General features: G+C 41.4%; 1 protein-coding gene across 1 annotated transcript in view; it reads left to right on the top strand.

Moving 5' to 3' along the window:
* The window catches only part of LOC127000748 (glycine receptor subunit alphaZ1-like), an 85,931-nt gene that overhangs the window by 49,727 nt on the left and 21,204 nt on the right, over positions 1-15,000 (top strand). Inside the window, exons 4-6 of the mRNA XM_050864778.1 lie at positions 319-545; positions 7,952-8,034; positions 8,324-8,458. Coding sequence (XP_050720735.1) covers positions 319-545; positions 7,952-8,034; positions 8,324-8,458 — 445 coding nt within the window. The remainder of the gene's footprint in view (positions 1-318; positions 546-7,951; positions 8,035-8,323; positions 8,459-15,000) is intronic.

Raw genomic sequence — 15,000 nt, 5'->3', positions numbered from 1 at the left:
TCTCTCTCTCTCTCTCTCTCTCTCTCTCTCTCTCTCTCTCTCTCTCTCTCTCTCTCTCTCTCTCTCTCTCTCTCTCTCTCTCTCTCTCTCTCTCTCTCTCTCTCTCTCTCTCTCTCTCTCTCTCTCTCTCTCTCTCTCTCTCTTCTCTCTCTCTCATCTCTCTCTCTCTCTTATTGTGCTATTTTTCTTCATTATATCATCTCATCTCATTTCAACACCTCCATCTCATACAAACGTAGGCAGCCATCTTTTTATTGCTATTTTTCCTTCCTTATATCACCCCATCTCACCTCCTCGTTCTCCTCCTACTCCACACAGACCTACGCCGCCGACATCTTCTTCGCCCAGAGCTGGAAGGACCATCGGCTTCGCTTCCCGCAGAACATGACCGGGGAGTACAGGCTGCTTCCCGTCTCCTGGCTCAAGGACATCTGGCGCCCCGACGCTTTCTTCAAGAACGCCAAGTCTGTCACCTTCCAGACCATGACCATCCCCAACCACTACCTCTGGCTCAACCTTGATTCCACGATTCTGTATATGGTGAAGTGAGTGTCTGAAGCTCTTGTAGTATGCGTGTGTCCTTCCTCTTTTCCTTCCTTCCTTCATTCAGTCATTCATTCATTGTTATATATCTTTCTTCATTTGTTCCTTCCTTTCTTTCTTTTTTATCCTCTCTGTACTTCAGCTTTCCTTCTTTCTTTCCTTCCTTCATTCATTCATTCAATCATTCATTCATTGTTATATATCTTTCTTCATTTATTCCTTCCATTCCATTCCCATCCCTTTCTTTTTTCTTTCTTTCTTCTCTCTGTACTTCAGCTTTCCTTCTTTCTTTCCTTCATTCATTCATTCATCCCTTGGTTTATTATTTTTATTCCTGCGTTCTTCCTTCCTTTCCCTCTTCTTCCATCCTTTTCTCCTCCTCCTCCTCCTCCTCCTCCTGCTCTTCCACCACAGTATTCATAGTAAAGAGAGTAAAGGAAACTGTTTTATAATGTCAATGAACCCAATACTACTTACTTAAGATGTCCCTGATAATGTATATGTATCCTGACCTCTGCTTCAATCTGTCGCAACATTCGTCATTTTCTCTAACCAATCTTTTTACCTCAGCCAAGACCCCAGAACACTAGCCACAGTCAAGGAAGAAAGGGAAACTGTTTTATTATGTTGATGTGTCCTGAACGCGACGCCACGGTGTTATGAAGTAGTGAAGGACCTGGGAATAGCGTGTGTAGGATGATTATATGTGTGTTTTGACCTCTTTTTCCTACTCGTGTTTTCTTGTCTTCATTTACTCTCCTTTGTTTTGTTTTGTTTTTACTTTTCTCAATACCTGTTCTTCAATTTTTACTTTTTTTCTCTACTTTTCTATACTCTTTCCTTCTTCTACTCTCTTTTCCGTGTTTTACTCTTCCTTTCTTTTTTTTATTTCTACTTTTTCACAACTTTTCCTTTTTTTACCTAACTTTTTCAGCACATATTCTTCCTTTTTTTTACTTTTTATTCTCTACTTTTCTATACTCTTTCTTTCTTCTACTTTCTTTTTCGCATTTTACTCTTCCATTCTTCCTTTTCTCAATGCTATTTTTTTATTTCTACTTTTTCTCTACTTTTCCTTTTTTTACCTAACTTTTTCAGCACATATTTTTCCTTTTTTTTACTTTTTATTCTCTACTTTTCTATACTCTTTCTTTCTTCTACTTTCTTTTCCGCGTTTTACTCTTCCTTTCTTCCTTTTCTCAATGCTACTTTTTTATTTCTACTTTTTCTCTACTTTTCCTTTTTTTACCTAACTTTTTCAGCACATATTCTTCCTTTTTTTACTTTTTTTTCTCTACTTTTCTATACTCTTTCTTTCTTCTACTTTCTTTTTCGCGTTTTGCTCTCCGCTTCCTCCTTTTTCCAATACTTTTTTCTACTTTTTCTCTACCGTTGTTTTTTGTTTTCCCCGCAGCTTAACTTTTCGTATCTAACTTTTTTCAACACACTCTTCCATTTTTTAATTCGCTTCTTCGCTTCTTTTTTTTTCTCAATACTCATTTTTTTTTAAATTTCTACTTTTTCTCTAATTTTCCTTTTTTCTTCGTATCTAACTTTTTTCAGCACTTGTTCTTCAAATTTTACTTTTTTTCTCTACTTTTCTATACTCTTTCTTTTTTCTACTTTCTTTTCCGCGTTTTGCTCTCCCTTTCTTCCTTTTCTCAATACTTATTTTCTTTATATATCTACTTTTTCTCTGCTTTTCTTTTTTTTTCACTTTGCTTAATTCTTCGTATCCAACTTTTTTCCACACATAGTCTTCCTTTTTTTTACTTTTTTTCTCTACTCCTCTATAGTCTTTCTTTCTTCCACTTTCTTTTTCTTGGTATTTAACTTTTCTCAGCGTATATTCTTCCCGTTGTTTTACTTTTTTTTCTTTCTCCATTTTTTCTTCCTCACTTTACTCTTTTTTTTCTTTTCCCTCCTCAATGTATCTTCTGTTTAACTTCCCCTTCCTAAAATTATCGTACGCTCTTCCTGTTTTTCCTTTTTTTCCTTTCCTCTCATCTCCCTCATTTGCTTCGTGTTTACCCTTATCTTCTTCCCTCTCATTATCCTTCTCCTTTCATGTACTCCTATAAGAACTAATTTTTACAATGGTCTCTCTAGTCTTTCTCTCTTTTTCTCATTTTTCTCTTCGTTTCTTTCCTTTCTCTCTTTATTTTTCTTTGTCAGACTTTCTTTATTTCTGACATTACTGTACTTTTACTTTCTTTCTCTCATTTCACTTCGTTTCTTTTCTCCCTCAATACTTTCCTGATAGTATTGTACTTTCTTTCTTTTCTTCTCCCTTTCCTCTTAACTTTCTCATTTGCCTCTTGCTCAATCGTATCCTCTTCCCTCTTACTTTTTTCTCTCACTTATCTTTGCTTGTGTCCTTCCTCAATATCTTTTCTGTTTAACTTTCTTTTCCTGACATTATTTTCCTTTTCCTCTTTTCCCATTTTCTTTCCCTCTTATCATCCTCATTTTGGTACCTCTTATTTAGCCTTCTCTTCCTCCCTTTCATTATGTTTCTCCTTCTTTCTCTCAATTTGCCCTTCGTTCCTTTCCTTTCTCATTCTCTTTTTTCTCCTGTTATTTTTCTTCTTATCTTCCTCCTTTGCCGTATCCTCCTCCCTTTCATTATTCTTGTGTTTCTTTCTCTCACTTTTCCCTTCGTTTCTTTCTTTCCTCAATCTCTTTTCTCTCCCATTATTCTCTGTTTACCTTTCTTCTATTCTCTCTCTTCTCTCTCTTCCCATTTTCCTTCCTTCTTATCATCCTCGTTTACCTCTTCTTTCGCCTTCTCTTCCTCCCTTTCATTATGTTTCTCCTTCTTTCTCTCACTTTGCTCTACCTTCCTTTCCTTTCTCAATCTCTTTTCTGTTTAACTCTCTTTTCCTGACACTATTTTACTCTTCATCTTTTCCCATTTTCCTTCCTTCTTATCATCCTCCTTTACCTCTTGTCTCGCTTTATCGTCCTTCCTTTTATTATATTTCTGCTTCTTTCTCTCACTTTGCTCAACCTTCCTTTCCTTCCCTACTCTCTTTTCTCTCCCATTATTTTCCTTCTTATTTCCCCCTTTGCCTTTTCTCCCTTCCTCTCATTATTCTTCTGCTTCTTTCTCTCACTTTGCTCTACCTTCCTTTCCTTCCTCAATATCTTTTTTTTCCTTCTTATTTTCCTGCCTTGCCGTATCTTCCTCCCTCTCATTAGGTTCTTCTCCTTCTTTCTCTCACTTTCCCCTCCGTTCCTTTCTTTCCTCACGTCTCTTTTACTCTCCTAATATTTTCCTTCTTATCTCCCTCCTTTGTCTTATCTTCCTCCCTCTCATTATGCGTTTGCGGTCCTCTAATACACTAAGAACTTTTGCATTACCTGAACTGCATAATGCTGTACGCGTGTCGCTTTACCTGGTCTGCTGAGTGAACTTTAACCCTCGCCCCCAGACCCACAAAGACAGGGCAGATAATTACAGTCATTAGGCCCCGATTAAGCTCTTTGCGGAGGCGGGAACAGCACATTCCCGAGCCGCCGATGAACACGCTAGCGGGAGGGTAATCAGTGTTCGCCTCCTCATTATCCTCACGCAGGTAAAAAAAAATATAAGGTACTAATTGCGACAGGTGTTTGTGCAGCGGAGGTGTTAATAATGCTGATGGTGATGTTGATAGTTGTGATGGTGGTGATGATGATAGGAAGAAGAAAAAAGAAGAAGAAGAAGAAGAAGAAGAAGAAGAAGAAGAAGAAGAAAAAGAAGAAAAAAAGAAACAAACAAAAAGAGAATAAGGAAAAGATGAAGAAGAAAAAGAAGAAAAAGAAGAAGACGAAGAAGAAGATGATGATGATGATGAAGAAAATGAAGGAGAAGAATAAGAATAAGAAGAAGAAGATGAAGACGAAAGTGAAAGAGAAGAATAAGGAGAAGATGAAGGAGAAGAAGAAGAAGAAGAAGAAGAAGAAGAAGAAGAAGAAGAAGAAGAAGAAGAAGAAGAAGAAACAAACAGAAAGAGAAGAAGGAAAAAAAGAAGAAGAAGAAGAAGAAAAAGAAGAAGAAGAGAAAAAGAAAAATAGTAAAATATTAATAATAATAATAATAATAATAATAATAATAATAATAATAATAATAATAATAATAATAATAATAATAATAATAATAATAATAATGATAATGAGAGAAAGAAATCAATAACTTAAAAGATAGAGTGAGGGAGTTTCATTTTTTCTTTCTTTCATTCCTTTCTTTCGTTCCTTCACTCCTTCATTCATTGATATCCTTCATTCACTCATTCATTCATTCCATTCATTCATTCATTCGTTCATTCCATCATTCCTTCCTTCCTTCCTTCATACGTTCATTCATTCATTCCATCATTCCTTCCTTCCTTCCTTCATTCATTCATTCGTTCATTCCATCATTCCTTCCTTCCTTCCTTCATACGTTCATTCATCCATTCCATCATTCCTTCCTTCCTTCCTTCATGCGTTCATTCATTCATTCCATCATTCCTTCCTTCCTTCCTTCATGCGTTCATTCATCCATTCCATCATTCCTTCCTTCCTTCCTCCATACGTTCATTCATTCATTCCATCATTCCTTCCTTCCTTCCTTCCTTCATTCATTCATTCATTCATTCCATCATTCCTTCCTTCATACGTTCATTCATCCATTCCATCATTCCTTCCTTCCTTCCTTCATGCGTTCATTCGTTCATTCCATCATTCCTTCCTTCCTTCATACGTTCATTCATTCATTCCATCATTCCTTCCTTCCTTCATGCGTTCATTCATTCATTCCATCATTCCTTCCTTCCTTCATACGTTCATTCATTCATTCCATCATTCCTTCCTTCCTTCCTTCTTGCGTTCATTCATCCATTCCATCATTCCTTCCTTCATGCGTTCATTCATTCATTCCATCATTCCTTCCTTCCTTCCTTCATACGTTCATTCGTTCATTCCATCATTCTTTCCTTCCTTCCTTCATGCGTTCATTCGTTCATTCCATCATTCCTTCCTTCCTTCCTTCATACGTTCATTCATTCATTCCATCATTCCTTCCTTCCTTCCTTCCTTCCTTCCTTCCTTCATTCATTCATTCATTCCATCATTCCTTCCTTCCTTCATTCCTTCATTCATTCCATCATTCATTCATTTATTCATACGTTCATTCATTCATTCCATCATTCCTTCCTTCCTTCATAGGTTCATTCATTCATTCCATCATTCCTTCCTTCCTTCCTTCATTCATTCACTCATTCATTCCATCATTCCTTCCTTCCTTCCTTCATTCATTCATTCCATCATTCATTCATTCATTCATACGTTCATTCATTCATTCCATCATTCATTCATTCATTCATACGTTCATTCATTCATTCCATCATTCCTTAATAACTTAATAACTTAATAACTTCTTCCTTCCTTCATTCATTCATTCATTCATTCCATCATTCCTTCCTTCCTTCATTCATTCATTCATTCCATCATTCATTCATTCATTCATACGTTCATTCATTCATTCCATCATTCCTTCCTTCCTTCATACGTTCATTCATTCATTCCATCATTCCTTCCTTCCTTCATACGTTCATTCATTCATTCCATCATTCCTTCCTTCCTTCATACGTTCATTCATTCATTCCATCATTCCTTCCTTCCTTCATACGTTCATTCATTCATTCATTCCATCATTCCTTCCTTCCTTCCTTCATTCATTCATTCATTCATTCATTCCATCATTCCTTCCTTCCTTCATTCATTCATTAATTCCATCATTCCTTCCTTCCTTCATATGTTCATTCATTCATTCATTCATTCAAACTTTTCTTTCGTCCTTTCTTCTTCCTTCTTTACTTTCTTCCTTCATATCTTCCTTCATTTCTTCTTCCCTTCCCTTCACTTTCCATCTCTTTCTTCTTGTCCTCTCCCCATCCACATTAGCTCTCTCGCTCTCCTCCACTTTCCTCCCTTCCATTTTTCTCCAGTTCCTCCACTTTTATCCTGTCTTCATATCTGTCTTTCTTCGTTTTATTTCTCTCTCTCTCTCTCTTTTTCATCCTTCCAAGCTCCTTTTTCTTTTCTCTCTCTTTCCTCCCTCCCCCCCTCCCCCCTCTCTCTCTCTCTCTCTCTCTCTCTCTCTCTCTCTCTCTCTCTCTCTCTCTCTCTCTCTCTCTCTCTCTCTCTCTCTCTCTCTCTCTCTCTCACTTAGCTGTTCTCTTCTTTTCTCTCTCCTAATTTGTGTCATTTCTCCTCTCTCTCCCTCTCACTCTTTCTCTCACTTCATATTAGCGAGAGAAAAAGTGTGAGAGAGAGAGAGAGAGAGAGAGAGAGTTCAGTTGTTTATTAGTGTCTTTAGCTCTCTCTCTCTCTCTCTCTCTCTCTCTCTCTCTCTCTCTCTCTCTCTCTCTCTCTCTCTCTCTCCACATCATCACCATAGATTGCTAAAAGAAACGGAAGAGGAGGAGGAGGAGGAGGAGGAGGAGGAGGTACGTAGAGATGAAAGTAGGGGGGAAAGGAAGGAGAGAAAAAAAAGAGATGGAGGAAGGGAGGAAGGCAAGGAGGAAGAGAGGAGAGAAGAGGAAAAAGGAGAGAGGGAGGGAAGGAGGGAGATATACAGAAGGAGAGAGAGAGAGAGAGAGAGAGAGAGAGAGAGAGAGAGAGAGAGAGAGAGAGACGGAAATAGGAAGAGGAGAGAGGAAAAAACGTAGGGAGAAAGAGGAAAGATTGATAGGTGGTTACATAGATAGAGAGAGAGAGAGTTGAAAAGTGTGTCATTTCTCATTTTGTCTCCTTTTTCCCTTCCTCTCTTCCCCTTCTCTTCCTTTTCCCTTTCCTCCATTTCCGTTTCCTTCCCCTCTCTCTCAACCCCTCTCACCTCCCTCTCTCATTCCCCTTCCTTCTCTTCCCCTCCTTCCCCTCTCATTCATTTTATCTTCCCCTCGTCTGTTTCCCTTTCCCTTCCTTCTCTTCCCCCCTCTCCTCTCTTTCATCTTATCTTCCCCACGGCTATTCCCCTTCCCCTTCCTTCTCTTCCCCCTTCTCGTGTTCAATCATCCTTCACCCTCACCGCCACCACCATCAACACTAACTAAAACATACATCTTTCTCCCATTCCCCTTTCCTCTCCCCCCTCTTCCCCCTTCCCTTGTTCACATTACTCTTCCTCCCATCTCTTCTCTCTTTTCTCATTCATTTCACCATTCCTCCCATCTCCCCCCCCCACCCCACCACCACCAACTACCCTAACCATCATTACCAACTCCAACATAATTCTCTCTCCCATTCCCCTTTCCCCTCCCATCTCCTCCCCCTTTCCTTGTTCATAATACTCTTCCTCCCATCTCTTCCCCATCCCCTCCACCACCACCGCCGCTTCTAACCATCATTCCCAACTAAAAACATATTCTTCTCTCCTTCCCAGGTTGACCCTCTTGCTGTCCTGCGCCATGAACTTCCAGACCTACCCTCACGACAGCCAGCAGTGCGCCATGAAGATAGAGAGCCGTAAGTATGATAGAGTTCTCGTCTCCCTCTTTCTCCCTTTCATCCTTATTTCCTCCCTTACCTCTCCCTCCCAGATTATCGTATTCACCACATCGTCTTTATTACTTTTAAGCCTCAATCTCTCGTACCTACACAAATAACGATAGAAAATTGAAGTTAGTGTTAAAGCTCCTATTTATTGATGTTTGTTTGTTTGTTTTTGCATTCGTTATTAGTCAGAAACTACGGAAATGCAATGCGGTGAGTACGATAATTTGGCAACGCCCATCACCTCCCTCTCTCCCCGCAGTCTCGCACACCACCGACGACCTGATCTTCGTGTGGGATCCGCTGGTGCCGCTGGTGGTGGACGACACGATAGAGTTGCCGCAGCTCGACCTTGTCTCCAACAGCACCGGCGATTGCACGCAGGTATACTCCACAGGTAAGGCGCGGGGGGAGGAGGGAGAGAGAGAGGGAGGTAAAGAGGGAGAGGTGGAAAGGTAGAGGGGGAGGGGTGGAGGGAGAAAGGGAATGAAGAACGGGGGGTGGGGAGATGAAAACGAAATGGCGAAAAGAAGCTTGATTGAATAAAGAAAGAGAATGAAAGTGTTGTGAAAGTTAGAATAAGAGATAGGAAGAAATGGGTAGGGAATGGAAGGGAAAAAAAGAAAAGGATTTGAGAGGTAGAAGGATGTAAAAAAGAAGAGGAGTAGAGGTGGAGAAGAGAGGGATTGAAAATGAGAGAGAGATAGAGAGAGAGAGAGAGAGAGAGAGAGAGAGAGAGAGAGAGAGAGAGAGAGAGAGAGAGAGAGAGAGAGAGAGAGAGAGAGAGAGAATAAGGAAGAAAGGTGGAGGAGAGAGGGAAGGAGGAAGAGGTGGTGAAGAGAGGGAGAGAGAAAGGGAGGAAGAAGTGGAGAAGAGAATTACAGGGAGTTAGCTGTTGGGCCAGTTAAAGAGTTCAATGATTTTTTTCTTAATATTTAGTTGATTTGGGGTTTTTTTTTTCTTTTTTTTTTTTTTGTTTTTTTTACAACAAAGGAAACAGCTCAAGGGCACAAAAAAAGGGAACAATAATAAAAATAGAAAAAAGCCCGCTACTCGCTGCTCCTAAAAAAAAAGAATCAAAAGAGGTGGCCGAAAGAGATTTATTGAGTCTTTCATTTATTTAGTCTTAGATTTATTTAGTCTTTCATTATAATCTAACATCCTAAAACATACTCACCATTCGTTCAACCAGACATACATACATACATACATACATACATACATACATACATACATAACGAGATACTTCACCTCCCGAAATTGACCTCTCTTTTGGCCATTCTTCTAAACTCTTTTCTAGGGGCAACGATTAGCGGGCATTTTTTCTCATCATTATTGTTTTTATGCCCTTGAGCTGCTTCCTTAACTAAAAAAAAATAGAAAAAAGAAACAGTATTAGTATTGGGGTCTATCACAAAGCTATGTTAGTTTAAAAATTGACATGAGGAAGTGGTTATTTATACTTACTTGATATATATATATATATATATATATATATATATATATATATATATATATATATATATATATATATATATATAGGCATATATAGAGTGGGAAATAAGGACAAGAGGAATGGAAGGGATTACTTTGAAGGAAGGGAAGGGAAGGGATAAGGAAAGGGAGGAGGGGAAGGAGAGAGAATGGAAAGTAAGGGGAGGAGGAAAAGATGGAAGGGAAGGTTAGGAAGGGAAGGGAAGGGATAGGGGAAGGGAAGGAAGGGAAGGGAAGAGAGAGGGAAGGGAAGGGATAGGGGAAGGGAAGGGAACAGAGAGGGAAGGGAAGGGGAGAAAGGGAAGGGAAGAGAGAGTGGGAAGTAAAGGAAGAAGGTAGAGAGGGAAGGAAGAGAAGAAACGGAAGGAAAGTGATAGGGATGGAGGGAAGAAAGGGAGGGAAAGGTAAGGGAGAGTGAAGTAAATGGAGGAAGAGGAGAGGAAAAGGAAGGGTAGGTACATGGAAACATGGAAACATGGAAATGCAGGCAACAGAAAGCCTATTGGCTCATTGCGAGGTCGCCCGCTTGGGTGATTTAATCTGCTCGACCGCCACTTGGGGCTTGGTGAGCAGATGAAAGCACCTCGATATTGAGGAGCAGATGGAAGCACCTCGTTTTTCAGTTTACTCCCGACGCAACGAAATGACGGTCGACTCTATATATGAAGGAGTTGATGGTATTCGCATTTACTACTTCTGAGGGAAGATTGTTCCAGTGGCGGATGACTCGGTTTGAAAATAAACTCCTTCCAATGTCTGTGTTACATCGACTCGACTGAATGGGTAAACCGTTATTTCTAGTTCTTGAGTTGGTTTGCAGTTCAAAGAATTTGGAGTAATCGACGTTATTGAACTTTTTTAGATACTTGAAGACTTGAATCATATCCTTCGTAGGCGTCTTTTCTCCAATATAAAGAGATTGAGTCGCTTGAGTCGTTCCTCGTACGGTTGAGCCCTGAAGGTTGGAATCATCTTTGTGGCGCGTCGTTGAATCCTTTCCAGTAAAGCAATGTCCTCTCTGTAATTGGGAGACCAGAACTGCACTGCATACTCGAGGTGCGGTCTTACCATGGAATTATACAAGGATAGCATCACGTCTGGTGTTTTACACTCGAAGTTCCTCGCTATGAACCCGAGCATAATGTTGGCCTTGTTGTATGCTTTTTTACAGTGATTCGCGTGTTTCAGGTCACTGCTGATAGTGACTCGAAGATCCTTTTCCTCCTGCATCGTTTGCAGAGGTCTCCCATTCATGATGTATGTATGGTTACTATTTTGGGACCCAATGTGCATGACTTTGCATTTGTCAACATTAAAAGACATTTGCCATTTTTCCGACCATTCGATAATGTGATTGAGGTCTTTCTGAATGATTTCGCAGTCGGTCTTTGTGAGGGCCTCTCCACCCACCTTGGTGTCATCTGCAAATTTCGATATTGTGGATTTCAGTCCTGATTCTAGGTCATTGATATATATGATAAAGAGGATGGGTCCCAGCACTGACCCTTGAGGCACTCCACTAGTGACTGGTAGCCAATCGGAAGGCTGTCCGTTGAGTAGTACTCGTTGTTTTCTGTCGGTGAGCCAATCTCTTATCCATGCGATCAGATTGGCTCCGATGCCCGTCGAGTGCAGTTTCTTAAGGAGTCGCTCGTGCGGTACCTTGTCGAAGGCCTTCTGAAAGTCCAGGTATATAACATCACTGGGGATGTGGGCATCCCAGTTCTTATATATACCTTGGAAGAAGTCTAATAAATTCGTTAGGCAGGAGCGCTTGTTTTTTAAGCCATGCTGGGTTTCGGAGATTATATTATTGTTTTCTAGAAACTTAACAAGTTTATCTCTAATAATCTTTTCGAGTATTTTTCCTGCCACTGATGTCAAACTTATGGGCCTGTTGTTTAATGCAACGCTTTTGTCTCCTTTTTTGAAAATCGGTGCTACGTTCGCCATCTTCCAGTCTTCCGGGGCCTTGTTTAGTTGAACTGACCGGTTGAATATGTTAGTGAGTGGTTGAAGTACTTGTTGTTTAAGCTCTTTTAATAACCGCGGGGACAAACTGTCGGGTCCCGTTGACTTGTTCGTGTCGAGGAATGGCGGGGAAGAGAAGGGAATATAGGTGAAAAGGAAGGGAAGTATAGAAAGAGAGAATGGGAAGGAAGGGAAGGAAAGTGATAGGGGTGAAGGGAAGAAAGGGAGGGAAAGATAAGGGAGAGTGTGAAGTAGAGGGAGGGAAAGGAAAGGAATGGTTAGATGAAAGGAGGGGAAAGGAAGGGAATTAAGGTGAAAAGGAAGGAAAGTATAGAAAGAGAGAATGGGAAGGAAGGGAAGGAAATTGATAGGGGTGGAGGGAAGAAAGGGAGGGAAAGGTAAGGGAGAGTGTGAAGTAAAGGGAGGAAAAGGAGAAGGAAGGGAAGGGAAGGGAATGGTTAGATGAAAGGGAGAGGAATGCCGAAGAAGGGAAGGAAATATAAGTGAAAAGGAAGGGAAGAGATGGGAAGTACAGAGGGAGGGAGGAGGAAGAAAAGGAGAGAAAGAGGGAGGAGAATGAAAGCGTGTAAGAAAAGTGAGAAAGGGAGAGAATAAGAGGAGATAAAGGAGGGAGAATAGGAAGGAAGGGAGCAAAGTGGGAAGGAGTAAAGGGGAGAAGGAAAGGAAAAGGAGGGGTAAGGGAAAGGAGGGAGGGAGAAGAGGGAGTGAAAAGGGAGGAAGGAGAAGGGGAAAAGAGGGAAGCAGAATAGGGAGGGTGGGAGAGAAGGGAGGGAGGGAGAGGAGAAGGGAAGGAGGGGAAGAAACATGGAAACATGGAAATGCAGGCAACAGAAAGCCTATTGGCTCATTACGAGGTCGCCCGCTTGGGTGATTTAATCTGCTCGACCGCCACTTGGGGCTTGGTGAGCAGATGAAAGCACCTCGATATTGAGGAGCAGATGGAGGCCCCTCGTTATTCAGTTTACTCCCGACGCAGCGAAATGACGGTCGATTCTATATTTGAAGGAGTTGATGGTATTCGCATTCACTACTTCTGAGGGAAGATTGTTCCAGTGGCGGATGACTCGGTTTGAAAATAAACTCCTTCCAATGTCTGTGTTACATCGACTCGACTGAATGGGTAAACCGTTATTTCTAGTTCTTGAGTTGGTTTGCAGTTCAAAGAATTTGGAGTAATCGACGTTATTGAACTTTTTTAGATACTTGAAGACTTGAATCATATCCCCTCGTAGGCGTCTTTTCTCCAATGTAAAGAGATTGAGTCGCTTGAGTCGTTCCTCGTACGGTTGAGCCCTGAAGGTTGGAATCATCTTTGTGGCGCGTCGTTGAATCCTTTCCAGTAGAGCAAGGTCCTTTCTGTAATTGGGAGACCAGAACTGCACTGCATACTCGAGGTGCGGTCTTACCATGGAATTATACAAGGATAGCATCACATCTGGTGTTTTACACTCGAAGTTCCTCGCTATGAGCCTGAGCATAATGTTGGCCTTGTTGTAGGGAGAGGAGGGAGGGAGGGAGGGAGGAAAGGGAAGGAGGGGACCAGGGAGAGAGGATTGGAGGTAGAAGGGAGGGAAGTAAAGCAGGATAGGGAGGAAGGGAGAGGAAGGAGGGAAAAAGGGAGGGAGGGAGGGAGGAAGGAAAGGGAAGGAGGGGAGCAGGGAGAGAGGATTGGAGGTAGAAGGAAAGGGAGGGAAGCAGGGTAGGGAGGAAGGGAGAGGAAGAAGGGAAAAAGGGAGGGAGGGAAATAAGGAGGAAGGGAGGGAAGGGAGAAGGGAAGGGAGGAAATGAAAGCAGCTGTGTCTATTTACAGGTGAGACATAGGTGAGAGAGAGAAGTTCAGGACTGCAAAAGGAAATTGAAACTCGTAATTTATCGACTTTTTCGTAGATTTTTCTCTTTTATTTGTTATCCTCCTCCTCTCTCCACCTCCTCACTTCCTCTCTCTTTCCTGCTCTCTTGCCTTCCCTCCATCCTTTCTTTCTTCCCTTCCTTCCTTCCTTCCTTCCTGCGGCCCCATGAATATATAGTCCCATCAACCAATCAATCAATATTTCCTGTCTACATTTTTTTCCTTCTTATCCTTTCTCTCTCCCACCTTTCTTCCTTCCTTCATTCATTTTTTCCTTTTCTTTCTACATTCCTATTCCCTTCCCTTTCGTCCAATTGTCCTTCACTCCTTCCTTACTTACTTCCTATTTCTGTTCTCTATACCTTGCCACACTATTAAAGACAACACACATCACATCTACTTCCTCCTCCTCCTCGTCGTCATCATCATCGTCATCGTCGTCATTCTCAAGTTTGCTGATGACACAAAAGTGCGTCAAAAGGCTCTCGCTACGATTGATTGCGATACCATTCAAAAAGACCTTGAACGAATTATCCAGCTGTCTGAGAATTAGCAAAAGTACTGCAACCTTGAGAACTGTAAAGACATGCATTGTGTGTCCAGAAATAGTAACCATACGTGCAACTTGCATGTGAAGTCTCTGCAGGTAGGATATGAGGAACAGAATCTCGGGGTCACCATCAGCAGTGGCCGGAAACACTCTAAGCATTGTAAGTCAGCTGTAAAAAAGATAATGCAGTGCTTGGGTTCATAGCGAGGAACTTCGAATATAAGACGCCGAGAATAATGTTGTCTTTGTATACCTCTTTTGTAAGCTCTCACCTGGAATATGCAGTGCAGTTATGGTTCCCCAATTACAAGGAGGTGGAATTACACGACGAAGTACAGCGACGCGCCACAAAATGTTATCATTATTTCAAGAACAACTATATGAAGGACGACCCAAGCGACTCAACCTCCTTACGTGGTGTTGCATCTTCCCGTTTTCTTCACCTTCATTTCTTCAGTCTACCCTTTAACTCCCCACGTCCTCTTTCTCTTCTTCCACTCTCATAACACACTAATATCTTGTTCTTCACATTCATCAGATTACGGGTCCTAACAAGGGAATTGAGACTATTGTGAGGGATTAACAAGTTTAACAAGTACCGGAGCAAGTTCAGTAACGTTGACCACTCCACGTTTTCTGTCCTCAAACTAACCCGACAACCAATTCAAGCGAGGCGATGCTGTACAGACCACGGTAATATTTTTTCCCCAAACCGAGTGATCTGCCATTTGAGCATTCCACTCGCACGAATAGTTTGAGGCGGACACAAAGTCAAATTGAGCGTCACTTTATTGCGTCAGCAGTGAGGGGAACTTTCCCGCACGCACGGACACCAAATGCTTTAATCTGTCCGGCAGTTCACGACGTGCCTGACCACCTGACTAGATAACGAAAGTGGGCAACCTCGATATAAGCCAATAGACTCACGGGTGCCGACTCTCAGATGTTTCCTCCCTCACCTAATCCTCTTAATCCTCCTCCTCCTCTGCCTCTTTCCCCTCCTTTTCCTCCTCCTTCTCCTCCTCCTTTTTCTCCTATCCCTTCTCCTACTTCT

The sequence above is a fragment of the Eriocheir sinensis genome, chromosome 19 (assembly GCF_024679095.1).
Source record: "Eriocheir sinensis breed Jianghai 21 chromosome 19, ASM2467909v1, whole genome shotgun sequence".
In the NCBI taxonomy this organism is placed as follows: domain Eukaryota; kingdom Metazoa; phylum Arthropoda; class Malacostraca; order Decapoda; family Varunidae; genus Eriocheir; species Eriocheir sinensis.
Note: the sequence above shows the minus strand (reverse complement) of the source record. Positions and strands in the feature narration are given on the sequence as shown.